This window comes from Tenebrio molitor, chromosome 5 (assembly GCF_963966145.1).
Source record: "Tenebrio molitor chromosome 5, icTenMoli1.1, whole genome shotgun sequence".
Classification (NCBI taxonomy): domain Eukaryota; kingdom Metazoa; phylum Arthropoda; class Insecta; order Coleoptera; family Tenebrionidae; genus Tenebrio; species Tenebrio molitor.
The window spans coordinates 17,197,083-17,211,448 of record NC_091050.1 but is presented as its reverse complement, the minus strand read 5'-3'; the positions used below and the strand labels follow the sequence as shown (position 1 = coordinate 17,211,448).

General features: G+C 35.4%; 1 protein-coding gene and 1 long non-coding RNA gene across 2 annotated transcripts; both read right to left on the bottom strand.

Annotated features, from left to right (window-relative positions):
- Window positions 1-9,098: 9,098 nt before the first annotated feature.
- LOC138131786 (uncharacterized) lies at window positions 9,099-10,913 on the bottom strand. The gene is made up of 3 exons (XR_011159899.1): window positions 10,560-10,913; window positions 9,567-10,507; window positions 9,099-9,501 (listed from the first exon to the last, which is right to left on the bottom strand). It is a non-coding gene; the product is annotated as an uncharacterized lncRNA (long non-coding RNA).
- A 1,843-nt stretch (window positions 10,914-12,756) lies between these two features.
- On the bottom strand, window positions 12,757-13,209 carry LOC138130378 (putative nuclease HARBI1). The gene has a single exon (XM_069046822.1). It carries the CDS (start codon window positions 13,207-13,209, stop codon window positions 12,757-12,759), a length of 453 nt encoding a protein of 150 aa, XP_068902923.1.
- Window positions 13,210-14,366: the final 1,157 nt, after the last annotated feature.

Here is a 14,366-nt window from a genome sequence, read left to right as displayed (position 1 = left end):
AATAGTTATGCCATTTTTTTCCATAAGTGTCGTGCTTTACTGCTACTAACGTTTATTGATGATGTTTATTTATAGCAATTCGCTATTTTTGGCTATTTTGCATGCACTTATTTATTTTTCTATTTTGCACCTATAACACAGTCAGTATAACACTCAAACGGGTTTCGAAAAGGAGCTCTTTTCGATGCGCGTTTCAGGAACATTTTCTTAAATTTCTAATGTTGGCAGTGACTCATAGTGAGTTGTTGCTAAGTGATCACTGCGTTTCACGACACTTTAAATTCAAAACTTACAATTGTTCGTTTATTTACCAGCGTTACCAACCTTTATATTTGTCAAATATAATTTTCCCAGCATTATGTTTTAAACTTTTTTTAAATTTGAAGGGCAAAATAAAAAAAATATTGTATTATACTCGTTTTATAAGCCATTTTGTCGCACTTGTTTTCTTTATAGCACTTTGCATTTGTCGCTGCGCTCCTCGTGCTCTAAAAATCGCGTGTCTTATAAAACTCGTATAATAAATAACTATTCTCTAACGCACGTGTAATTTTTTATGGAGCTGTTTTGCTGATGAATACATTTACATTATCTACTTTGAGTTACAAATAGGCTCACTATTATACCGAAAACAGTTTAATAATGAAGCATATTATTAAACTGTTTTTGGTAACTTTTAGCTTTTGTTATATTGGTAACATCAGCCGTTTGACGTCAGGCGTCAAGGTAACGAATGAAGCTACGCGGTAGATTTAGTAAATATAACCTTACATTTTTGTGAAAAATATGTATTACCAACCCACGCGATAGTCCCTAGTCTAATATGAAAGCTTGAGCAACCAAAATTTCAGGGATTAGAAAATCAAAGTAGATAAAATAGTATATTCTACTGTTCTAGAGGCAGCACCATATTTTCTTTGTATTGATCCTCCATGTGATTACAATAATTTTGATATTTAACCTAAATGACGTAAAAATTCGACTAAAATGTAAAATTATAATTATTGAGCGACTTTACTGTATAAGCCTTAGAATTTTCTTAAGCAAATTAACTTAAGACACTGTAAAAGTATTGGCAAAAGTTAAGTTCTCCACTTCAGTTGCACAAAGTGCTTGAAAGATATCAATAGCAAAAAAATTTTTTGAAAACTTTTCAACAGAGAGCAATCATTCAAAAAACAAAACATGGATCAACTCCTCTTTTTGAAGAGAGAAGTCTTCTGGTTGTTCTTGTAAATTAACTAAAAACTTCTCAAGAAGTCTACCTTAGTGTCATGTCAGAGATACTTGTTTGGATTCAAAAAAAGAGAAATAAATTTGTTGACAAGAATGCACTTCAGTTTAACACAATACTGGTGCAGAGATCATTTCGTAACTTCACAAATCATTAATTCACTGGATTGTAGGGGAAGAGTTTTACATTATCTACTTAACCATGACGAAAACACGTGAAGCACGCAAATTTTTACTGTCAAGTTGCTGACATTTTAATGCTTACTGACCAAATGTGATTGACATCCAAAGAGTTTTGTTGTTTTTGCGTAGCCTTAACTAACGAAAAATGAGTGAAATTTAGCAAGGTCAAATCTTTGACCAGAAAAGGAAATGGACCCAAGAATAATTCACCAGAGGATGATCAATGTGTATGGGGTAGATGCCCCGTCATATTTTAGGATACAATTTTGGTGGAAATAATTGGTGGAAAATTTTGCATGAAGATTTAGGACTTAATAAGTTTTCAGCACGTTGGATTCCGAAACTGCTTAATTCCGAACAAAAACTGTGTTGGCAGCACATTTGCGAAGAAAATTTGGAGGCTTTGTGTCTCAAAGAGTTTTTTTCGAAAATTGTAACAGGTGATAAAACGTGGATGTATTTCTGGGATACACCGACAAAACACGAATTCATGCAATGGGTCCACAAAGGCTCTCCACCGCCAAAAAGCAAGAATGCAGAATTTATGAGGAAATCTAATGGCGACGGTGTTTTGGGATATGGACGAAATCTTATTGATTGAATACCTGAAAAAAAGGCTCTACAATAACAGGAGAAGTCTACAAGAAAACAATAAGAAAGTTGTTAACTGCCATACAGCAAAAAGGGCTCCACAACTGTAATCACAAGATTATGCTGTTTCATGGCAATTACAGAGTTTACAAAGCTCGCCAAGTCCGTGAAGCAATCGACGAGTGCGGCTTTGTAGCGATGGAACATCCTCCCTACAGCCCAGATTTGGCACAGAGTGAGTATTATCTCTTTTCTAAATTAAAAAAACATTTGAGGAGATGCCGTTTCAGATGAATACCTGAAAGAAGCGGTAGAGAATTGTTTTGAGGACATTATTTGTAATTACATGAGTGCTTCGAAATTATCCATTTGTAATATGAGTGTTGCGTTTTAGTCCACTTGAGTATTACAACAGATTATTTCAGAAGCACGAAAGTAATTCGGTAAGATTATTTCATGAATAAAGTTGTTTAAAGTCCTTTAAAATGGTTGCAAGTTGGTCGTCGGAAATTGACGATTCATGTTGACATTTGATATGAAAGTAAAAAATGTGACACTAGTATTTAGCGTTGTCTTGAAAATTAAAAATTAAAATTTTTTAAGAAGGAACATAAAGGATTATCGAATTATTGCTGGAATCTAAAAAATAAAGCTTTACGATGTAATACAACGAGTGGATACGAAATTGCCGGAAATTTTCGTAAGTAATTACAGGAGAGGTCTTTTTTGTCCGGATAAAATTGATTTTTTCCACTACTAGTCTCAGAAGGCTTATTATTGACTCTCGAACCGACCCCAGAAGTAGAATTTCTCTCCCAAAGTTAATAATAATTTTCATTATTAACCTAGGTGAACAATGAACAGTCGTCACCTAGCAACGAAAGATTTTCGTTGATTTCATTGGTTAACGTAGACGATTTTCATAGCAACCGTTGAAAAATGAGAACTCTGATCGTCGCATCCGACGAAATAATTTAATTAATAATTATTATCCGAAAGGGTTTTAACGTATCTAGTAGTGGAAAAAATAGTATATAAACCACGATGAAGAAGTCCCTTAGAATTCTCGGCACGCCTCGGGCTCTAATCTTGGCGCTCTGGCTATAATCATGAACTTCTCCACCTTGGTGTATAATATACAATTTTTTACGAGCATTTGGTTGCTTGGTAAATTGACGACACAAACCGCCTACGATAAAAAAAACGAGTCCGAAGAACGAGTTTTTTTATCTGGTGGTTTGTGGAGTCAATTTACCAAAGAGAAATCAAGTTAGAGTTTAAAAAATGAAATTTTATCCTGGACGAAAAAAACCTCGAGAGTAATTCGATGAGATAATTTAATGAATAGTAATAACGAACGGAACTGGCCATTTTGCACTTCAATTTATTACAAGCTGTGTCAATGTTTAAGAATGCTGATTCGTTATCATAACAAAAAACAATAATCAGGTTCGAAAAAGTTTGCCATGGAAGTTTAAACACATTTTATCCAGATGCAAAGTTAGGGCTAACTTTATCCGATGTCGAAGTGACCAATCCATCGCGGCTTATGGGATTTTTTATACATGAATTAAATTATCCATCTCATTATACGAGTATTTGTTTCGACGACAGTTTACTACGAGTTAGCGTAACGAACGAAATTGTCTAAGAAACAAATACGAGTAAAATGAGGAGAAAATTTCCCGCAATTTCATACGAACGAGTTGTATTCGGCAAGATAATTCCACGAAAGAAAATTCCAGTTTCAAATTTTACATAAATTTTTAAATTTATGCGTAGTCTTTTGGGTATGACTCTCAAAGCATTAGTTAACTTAATTGAAAACAACAAAAATTTTATGAGAAACAATCGGGATCGGAAGATAGTCAACCTGATGGATCTCAACGATTACGTTGTACTCTATGACCTGGAAAATCATTTAAGGATAACAACAGATTGAAAATTCACGTAGATAAGTATCATGTCGATAATAATCTATCAACTTCTTCCACCTCTTCTTCAACCGAATCAATAACAAAATTGCTAATTAATTTGAAACTTCAGTTACCAACTATTAGAAGATTGCCGAAAGCTTGTAGACATTTAGCTGCAGAAAAATTAAGTTCCATTATTAATAATTGTCTTTCGACCAAATCATTATCATCCTTTGAGAATCTTTTGCTTTTTTCGTATAGAGCTTTCACTGTAGCAGAGAAATCTGATAAGTCGTTGAATAAGCATATAAAAGAAAATCTTTCTAATTTTGAACTACCTCAAATACGAACTGGTTCTAAGAAACGTACAAATTTATCATTAGCTAAGAAAGTGGAAGCAAAAGTAGCCGATTTTAATATCAGAGGAGCTGTTAAATTATTGTCCTCGGATGACTCATTAGCTTCATTCGACGAAGATGTTGCCGAAGAACTTAAAAAAAAACATCCTTCACCATCTCGCGAACTTTTTTTCCCAGACCCTTCCAAACCAGGAGACATTAGTTTAATAGTCAATGAGCAAAACGTTCGAAAAGCTATCAATTCATTTCCTGCCGGTTCTTCACCAGGTTTAGATGGCATGAGACCACAATACTTGAAAGATATTATATCTTTGTCAGCGGGTGAAGCAGGTCAGAAGGCACTAAGAGCTTTAACCAAACTGTGCAATTTTTTATTATCTGGGCAACTTCCTTCAGAAATCTGCCATTTATTGTATGGTGCGTCTTTATGTGCCCTTAACAAGAAAGATGGAGGACTTAGACCGATCGCTATCGGAAACTGTTTGCGAAGATTGTCCTCAAAGCTAGCCTGTTTTCAGAGTCGTAATATTGTAAATTCGTATTTATCTCCACACCAACTTGGAGTTGCAACTAAACTAGGATGCGAAGCAGCAATTCATACCACATGAACCTTTGTTAATAACGATCAAAACCGTGGCAAAGTTATTCTTAAATTAGATTTCAAAAACGCCTTTAACTCAGTCGAACGGGATTGTATTCTGAAAGAAGTCCAATGTCATACCCCAATTCTGTACCCTTATCTTTATCAATGCTATAGAAATCCTTCAACTTTATTTTTCGGTAATTATTTAATTTCTTCTTTTGTTGGAGCACAGCAAGAGGAACCGTGCGGTCCCATGATTTTTAGTCTTGCCGTTCAACCAATTATTTTATCTTTGGATTCTCAAATGAATATATGGTATTTAGATGATGGAACCTTAGCTGATTACCCAGAAGTAGTTTTATCAGACTTTAAGAAAGTTATCAATTTATCTCAGAAAATTGGCCTTGAATTAAACTTTAACAAATGCGAGATCTTTTGCTGTTCTGGAGACACAGATTTAAAAGTCATAAAGGAATTTCAAAATTTAGCACCAGGCATTAAAATCTGTGACCGAGAAAGTTTATCTCTTTTAGGTTCTCCAATCTTTGACCAAGGTTTCAAAAACACCGTCGAAAAACTATAATTACAGTTGAAAATTTTTTAAACAAAGCTGAACTCCTTAACAGACACGTGGCTTATACTTTAATCAAAAACTGTCTTTTTATACCAAAATTTAATTTTTTATTAAGAACAACTCCATTTTGGAAATTTTCTAATTATGTTAATTCAATTGATTCTTCTTTAAAGTCTTGTTTAGAGAGAATACTTAATTTACGTTTAACTGATTTACAATGGCGTCAGTCCACTTTACCGATTAGATTTGGTGGTTTGGGAATTCGTCGCATTTCCGATATTTGCCTCCCTGCTTTCCTATCTTCAATTAATGGGGTTAAAAAGCTTGTTTCTTTATTACTAAACTCAAAGGATAATGAGCTTAATATTCACGATTATGATGAAGCTTTAGCAGTCTGGGGTGTAGCAAATGAGAACGAAATACCAACAATCCCACAATTTCGGAAGAATTGGGATAATATTAATATCAAAGGAATAATTGCCAATGACTTAATCTTTAATTCACCTAGAGACTTGGCTCGTTTTAAGGCTTTGCAATGCAGAGAATCAGGATCTTGGTTACATGCAATACCTTCTCCTAATATTGGTACTCTTTTAGATAATACTTCCTTCCAAGTTTGCATTGGTTTAAGATTGGGTTGTAATCTTTGTACACCTCATATTTGCAAATGCAATGCGAAAGTTGACGAAATTGGCACCCATGGTCTAAGTTGTTTCAAAAGCAGTGGTAGATTTTCAAGACACACTGAAATTAATTCCATTATCAACCGGTCTTTAACTTCTATTCATGTGAATTCAACTTTAGAACCAAACGGACTGTCTCGGGATGACGGAAAACGCCCAGATGGGATGACTTTAGTACCGTGGATTAAAGGTCAACCTTTGGTTTGGGACGTTACTGTTGTAGATACACTTGCAGACAGTTACGTATTGAAATCATCTGAAGTCTCAGGTTCTGCCGCTGAAATGGGTTGCAAACGCAAACACAGCAAGTATAGTTCAATCATTTCGTCAAACTACGTGTTTAAAGGTTTAGCATTTGAAACCTTAGGCCCTTGGTGCAAAGAAGCCATCGATTTCATTAATGTCATCGGAAACCGACTTATCGCGGAATCAGGCGATCCAAAATCAAAGAAATTCCTTTTCGAGAGAATTTCCCTTGCCATTCAACGTGGAGACGCTGCAAGCATTCGGGGCACTTTTCCAGATTCCGCAATATTATCGGAAATTTTTGTATTATAAAACAAAAATGTTTATGTAATTATGTTATTAATATAGATTTTCTTCTTTAAAATTAGTTTATCAAAAAGAAAGAGAGGAATATACATATTATGAGAATCGCCCTCAAATGTCACCAATCACAATTTAATTATGATATAGTTTACCTAGGGAAAAGCTTTTTCGAGCGATTCTCTTCCAAATATACCTCCAACACTCGTGTTTGTCGCTCAAAATTACTCTCAGACTGGCGCCCTTGTGTAATTTTCTTGCTACAAACATTCGTGTGTCAGGACTGCTCGAAAAAATTTTCGCTAATATATCTGTCCCTTGGTACGAGTATATTACACAGGTGTCCCAAAAATGGCGTACAAACTACTTACTACATTATCGAGGATGTTTAAATGTACATGAAAAAAATATGGAAATAATGTTTCTGACAAAAAAATTAATTATTTTTATTATTATTATTAACGGTAATACAATGTAAACAAATATATTATTCGTACATCATTACCTTGAAATGTTACCGTAGTGGATTTAAAATAATTTTTTCGATTTTCAAAGCTTCTAAAATTTCTATTATGCAAGATTAGATATTGGTAGTGAGTGATCTTGTACTTTGTGATAATGTGTACGATGAGAGGTAGCTGCCAGAACAATTTCATACAGATATTTCAAAATAATTGACCTGCCACCTTCCAAGAACCGCCAAATCAGCAAATAAGTCCAATAGAATTTTTTTTAACATTTTTCTGACGTTTACGGTAATCTCTTCTACACCGTAGTGCACCGTTAGTACGCCATTTTTGGGATACTCTGTATATGATAATTCAACGAAGGAGGAGAGAATTACAGCGAAAATCGCATTCATAAAATTATAACCAATCAAATTTTGTAATTTTTACTTTAGCAACCAATAAGGCGATGATTTAGTGGAAATCACCATGGACATCACACAACACACTGATTTCCGGAAATCACTCTAGAGAGATTTTCGGAAATCATATCACGCGGCCATTCATTCATCAATACACACTTATAAATAATTTTATTTATGCGATTTGCTAGCTGAATCTATTTCGAGCCGTTTTGATTTCCAGAAATTATTATTTCTCCCTGTCTTTTTCTTTTAGCGTAATCACCACTCACTGGCGTTCGTGGTGATTAATACGCAAAAAGAACTCGACAGGTCGAAATAATTTCCGGAAATCAAAACGGCTCTTAATAGATTATTATATATGATAATTCGAGGACCATGTGAAATTATCGGTGTAATTTGTTCCTAATTGGTCCAATGATTCAAAATATTGTAATCTGATAGGTTGAAATTTTCTGAGTGGAATTGTCGGTTGTTATTCCACGAGAGCACTGAAATGATCGATTTTTAACACGAAAGCTCTCCTAGGTACCAACGAGTGTCACTTTGACCTTAGGTGTCGGGAAATTATGTCGAAGTGACACGAGTGGTTACCTTTTGAGAGCTTGAGTGTTAAAACAGATTATTTCAAGAGCTAGAGTGTAATTCGTTTCATTATTTCATGAATTAAACGGTACCATTTGACAACAGTATTTATTTTATTACTTTAGCAAAAGAATTGAAAACATCTGAGAAACCTACTTGACGAATGATCGAATTATCATTTATACCACGAGTACTCCAAATTATGTTTCACTCATTGAATTTTGCTTGGGAATTTCACCCGTGCTGACGCACTCGTGGATTTATTCCCAAGCACAATTGATAATTCGTGACCAGTTTGAAAAATAGTCTACATAATTTGGACTAGGAGTTGTATTCGGAAGACTATTCCATAAACCAATTTTGGCAATTTGGGAGCAAATCAGAAGAAGAAATTAACGCAGAAATCGAACAAAATGTTTCCAACAACACAAAAAAGACACGTGAGTCTAGTTGGAAGCAATTCTCAAGGCTGTATTCATTTGTTAAAAATTATCGCTGGGATCACTAGTTGTACAGAGTGTCTATAAAAGAACATACATCAAGAGTGCTGTGGAACTCGAATATATTTGATTTTTGCCGCTTTGTAGCATATTGTGGTACCAAATAGAAAAAGAGATTATGTAACTTCATTAATGACAGGTTTTTCGATTTTTAAAATAAATTTGTTAGGTACAGAACACACCACATGCCATTGTATCTATCTTTCATTAATTACAGTGTTGTCTGAAGAATGATCACTTCCAATTTGTAATACTCGATGGACTAACAATAATTCACATTTTTATTCGGTATAAACTATCAAAACATAACTTCTGCAGACACCTCATAATGAAGATTCGTGGTAATTAAAACAAACACATTTTGGGGGTTTATGTCTTCTCTATTTCAAGGGTACTATTACGACCCAAAAGGCGGGCCGGCCAGAAACAGATTTCTGGTCTTGATTGGAGTACGGAAGGGAGAAAGAGATGCCAAAGTTCAAAAGACAGCACAACATTTATTGGGTCCTGAAATTACAGGGGCGGCTTGCCCGGTCTCTGCACCGCGCAGGGTGCGATATTGCGAATACTGGTCACTCCTCGTACGGGCTTGAAGACGTCGCGTGGTTCAGTGGGGCCGAAGGTGGCTCGAGGGTGATCAGTGATAATTCGTCGGAATGTGTGTGGTAGCCGCCAACGGAGCTCCTCCGGAGTCGGGGCTCGCTTCCTCCCTGGTTGGGCTTCACTGAGGGGTGTCTCCCCGAGGTGGTGCGACTGGAGAACTGAGTGGTGGAAGTTGAGCGACTCGAGGGAGTCGTGGGTGTTGAGAAAATTGAGAGTCTCGATGGAATGTTGATTGAGACTGAAATAGAGTCCTGGAAAGGAGAGTCCTGCTGGTCGCCTGTGGGAACAGTGAAAATTTTCTAGCTGCGAGAGCCACCATTTTGGTTTCGAGGTCATACTTACTTGCGACGCTAGTACCGAAATTTCTCCGTCTTAGACGTTTCCGCTTCCGATCCCTAAATGGTCGCGAGCCTGTCTTTTCGCTGGTTAATTTAATCGGTCCTTTGACCTTCGCCTCCGAGACGTTATTACACTGAACGCTCGGACACTAATTTTAACTCGACGAAACGGTACTACGTGTTGTTCGGTGGACCTGGACCTTTGCACGGAAAAGAGAACGATTTCTTCCGTTATCCGTTGCGAGTTTTGCGTCGGCGCTCTTCACTAATTAGTGGGGACGAATTTGCGGGTGGTTTTACCGACCGATAAAATCGTCACAGTACCTACCCAATTTTACAGAAATTGTTGAAAGTGGCCCCCATTATGTTCTAAACATTTCCTAATTCGTTTCTTTTTATTGTTAAAGATATTCTCCAGCATCTGCTGGTCTATAGTGTTACAGCAGTTTCTTATTTCCTCCATAAGTTCCTCCAAAGTGTGCATTCTCCTTTTAAAAACTTCATTTTTTAGATGGCCAAATATACAAAAATCTAACGGTGTTAAATCTGGAGAACGTGGGGGAAATTCAGGATTTAATCTATTACTTATAATTCTATTGCCATAAAATTGTTGAAGATAAACCAAATTCTCTTGTGTTGTGTGAGCTGTAGCACCGTCGTGTTGAAAGTATCCATTCTGCAATTCTTCATCATCCAGCTGATTAATAAATATTTCTAAAATTTGTTCCCGGTATCTAGTGGCATTTATAGTTTCATGGAAAAATATCGGTCCAATTAAACGCCTTCGTGAGACAGCAATCCACACTCCAACCTTTACAGGATGCAATCGGGTTTCTACAAATGCATGTGGATTTTCTGAACTCCATATTCTATAGTTTTGTGAATTTACATATCCAGATAAATGAACCCATGCTTCGTCCGAAAAAAAAACTGATGTCTAATAATCTGCAAGCAAAGTTAATATTAAAATTGTTTAATTCAATTCATCATTACAAACCTGTCATCATTCAAATTGTTTAAAAACCAATTGCAGTATTCTAAGCGCCTCTCAGAATCACCTGGTCGAAGTTCTTGAAGTGTAGTGATATAAGTTCAGGTTTTTTCTAACAATTTTTTGGCAAGTGGAAAGTGGTACAGCAGCCTGAAGTGATAACTTCCTGAGAGATCTTTTTGGGCTTTGTTCAATTCGTTGGCGTAAATCTTCAACAATTTCTTCATTGACTGGCGGTCTTCCTACACTTTTCCCCTTTTCAACACTTCCAGTTGCCACAAATCTATTCACAATCCTTCTAATGTGTGCAATTAAATTTGCTTCCACGATGTTGAAATTTGAAAATTTTGCAAAAAATTCTTCCTTGCAAGCGTTTATCGAGTAAACCCACTCTCCATTCTGCAGGGTACCATTTCGGTAATACGAGATCACAATGAAGGTGTTTTGCTCTAGCGATAAAACCATTGCGGTTTACTGAAAAGATTGCTTATTACTTACTGTAAACGTACGAAAATAACTGTCTTACCTTCGCAACTTCGTAACTTGTTTCTGGTATTATCCACAATTCACGCTTACGCGGAAAATCGTTTTAGTCTTGATAAAGACTGTTGAAGAAGATCACAAGGAAAATAACTAAGACACGGAATTCACAACTTATTTGACATTTGTCATTTGACATCAATGATATCTAATTTACCGGCTTCAACGGCTTGACATAGTTCGGTCAAAAAAAGTATAGAGCCGCACAATTCCACAGCACTCTTGATGTATGTTCTTTTATAGACACTCTGTATTACCGATACAATTTCCACGAGTGGGAGTGGGTCCATTTTTAACAAATGACAGGTGAATGGAATAATACTATAATCCAAAAAATAAAGCCTTACGATTGGTCGAAAACGATGATGAATGAAATAATCACTTATAATACCACGAGTAGGCGAAGTGTCTACTTAACTTTGGCTAAAAGTGGTATTCGATGGACTATTCAACAAACAAAATTGATTTTTTTTTAATTTTCCTGACTGTATCATTCATTACTTTATAAACCAATAAGAATCTTCTTTCGTTACCATGTATTACAGCGGTTATTTTAGTAACCAGGGCGATTTCCAAGGGTCTAGGCCAACTCGACACCAAACTTTAGAAGCAATAAACATTGACCGGCCAACTCGACACCAAAAAAAGAAGGTAGTTTTCAAAGACACCCCAAGAGATAGGCCAACTCGACACTAAGCGCCCACTCACTACCTGTCTATATGATCCCCCTAGTAGAGGGTATTTCCTGAAGGGCAGGCGTCCCTATAACCGCAGGTACAATTTTGGTGTACAGCTTTTCCGCACTAGGAGTTCGAGAAATTGCACTTAAGTTTTTAAAGGGTGCGTTATAGACACTTCATAATTTTTGTTTGCTACGCACTATTTTATTTTAAATCGACTGATGGCCGTTTGCACCGTTTTCAATTTAAGCAATGAATACCTAAGCATGCTTAATGTTTAAGTGTTTCTCAATTAAAGTTTACATTGCACCACTCTTTTTTTAAAAAGTCATAGCAAAGCAATTCCTAAATTAATAAAATAATGGCAACATAGTAAATATCTGGAAAATTTACATTCTTTCAGAAATAATTTCAGTCGGTCAGCAAAACTTTTGAAAAAAGATGCTTCTGATAATTTGCTGCTTTCTCTAATGGGTGATAAAACAGTTTATGGTCTATCCAATAGTTTTGATTGTGACAATGTTTCTTCAACCAGTCATGAGATCAGTCATGTTTTACAAAATGTTACTAATGAAACAACCATTGAATTCCAAGATAACTGTAATGCAGATATTCCTCTGGGAGTTGTTAATATTACTGACCCAAATAACGAAAATACCGATAATGAACAGGAATTTGCATCCCAGCAATGAGAACAGCGACCACTCACAAACAAAAAAATAACGTCTAAAGGAAAATATATCAGGAGCAGAAGAAGGCCAACCGCTGTAGTAAAAGCCCTCACATCATCTGACATTGCTGCAAAATACAAACTTTTAATTGACAATCGATTAACTATTGCCGAGCGAGATTTGAGCTGGGCTAAAGAAAAACAATCTCTAGAAAAAGATAATTTATTGTTGGACATTGAAATCAAAAAAGGAAAACTAAAACAGTTGCAAAATAATAAAAATTCAATTTAAGATTAAAATTATGTATTCTAATTATTTTTTCGTTGCACGAGGAAATCTTGCAGTAACAAAGAAATCTTGTGCAGTCTGCTGCAGTTGTTCTGGCATCTTAATAAATCTTTGTCCCAAGCTTGCAATAGCTCTGGATATCCTTAAAATAATTCGTGAGACTGTAGAGGTGTGCATGCCGATAAAATCGGCAATGGCCATTAGGTGTCCATCCGTTGCGTAATATCTTAAGCACGTTAACCATTGGGTGATTGGTGAAACGCTTTGGTTTATGTCACTTGGAAATTCCAGTTCTTCTTCAATTAATACTAACAGAGCCAAAGTTGTGTTCTTTGTAAGCCTAAACCTCCTGAAGAAGCTTAATTCGTCTAGATTGACGAAGTGATTAGCGCTGTTGTAAATTTGTCTTGGAAATCCAAAATCAATTATGTCCAATATCTCCAGATCATCTTCAAATATGTCTTCATCATTATCCATATTCAAAAGACACAGTGTTTACTTATTTTTTGACAATTTAAATATCAATAGAGACGTCACTATTAGAATTCTTACATTTTTAAGCGCTCAGTTTTGAGGGATTAAATTAAGAAACACTTAATGAGTTTTAAGAAATGCTTTGCTATCGGTGCAAGCAATTTTGTATAATTAAGCATTGCATAAAAACATTACGGTGCAAACGGCCATGATTCATTTAAACTTTGTATTTTTATACAGTGTGCCCACGAAAGTGGTGACAACTTTTATTAATATACAGGGTCATTCAGAACTGGCGGACGAAAATAATACGGTGAAATCATCATCTTCTGAGAATAATAGGAAAAATATTTTTAAAAATCCATCTTAATTGGATTTTAAAATAAGAACGTTTTTAATTGACCAATCGCGTGTAGATATAAAATTACCTTAAAAAATTATATTAATAACTATCGAAACAAATTTGATTGTTGCAAAAACATAATAATTGAATATTATGTCATGATAAATTATTTCTGACAATTACAAAAGTCATTAAAGACGCTTTATGTTTACTTCTTCAGAATACTTTTGATATGCTTGTCTTATATGGACAGTGTAATCAGAGTATCATTACAAATTTCAATTTTTAAGATTTGGAGTGCTTTCGTGCTTTCTTGGTTTTTCTGCAAATTCATTCCTCCGTTTTTTTAATTTTGTCTTTCAAAAAACCGCTCCCTTCAGAACTCTTTACATATCAACTAATAGGTCAGATATATTAAAAATTGTTGAAAACAGCACTAAACAACGAGGTTTAGACAGTCTTTCTTTCTTCCTAGATTTTGTTTCGGCAACGCCATGAATTAGTTTACCCCCTTACCTGTTAACTTCCAGTTTTGCAAGTTTCCGCGCAATTCCAATATTACTTTTGCAATTTACAAATTCTCTAAATGAATCTGTCCACATGCTTTTCGTTGCCATCATACGGAGGACATTTCAAGCAAAATTAAACAAAATTCAAAATTATCACAAATAATGTGGTTAAAACGTAACCTAAAAATTTGACGTCGCCAATGTAATAAACGTACAACTCGTGTCTTGCTCGAATCACACATGCTAAAGCGAGATGCATAGTGGGACACGCTTAATACAATACGTACAAGAATTCAATAGTTTGTTTA

Bases quoted from the DNA above. Each gene is read 5' to 3' on its own strand.
- LOC138130378 (XM_069046822.1), bottom strand. From the start codon at position 13,209: ATGGATAATGATGAAGACATATTTGAAGATGATCTGGAGATATTGGAC.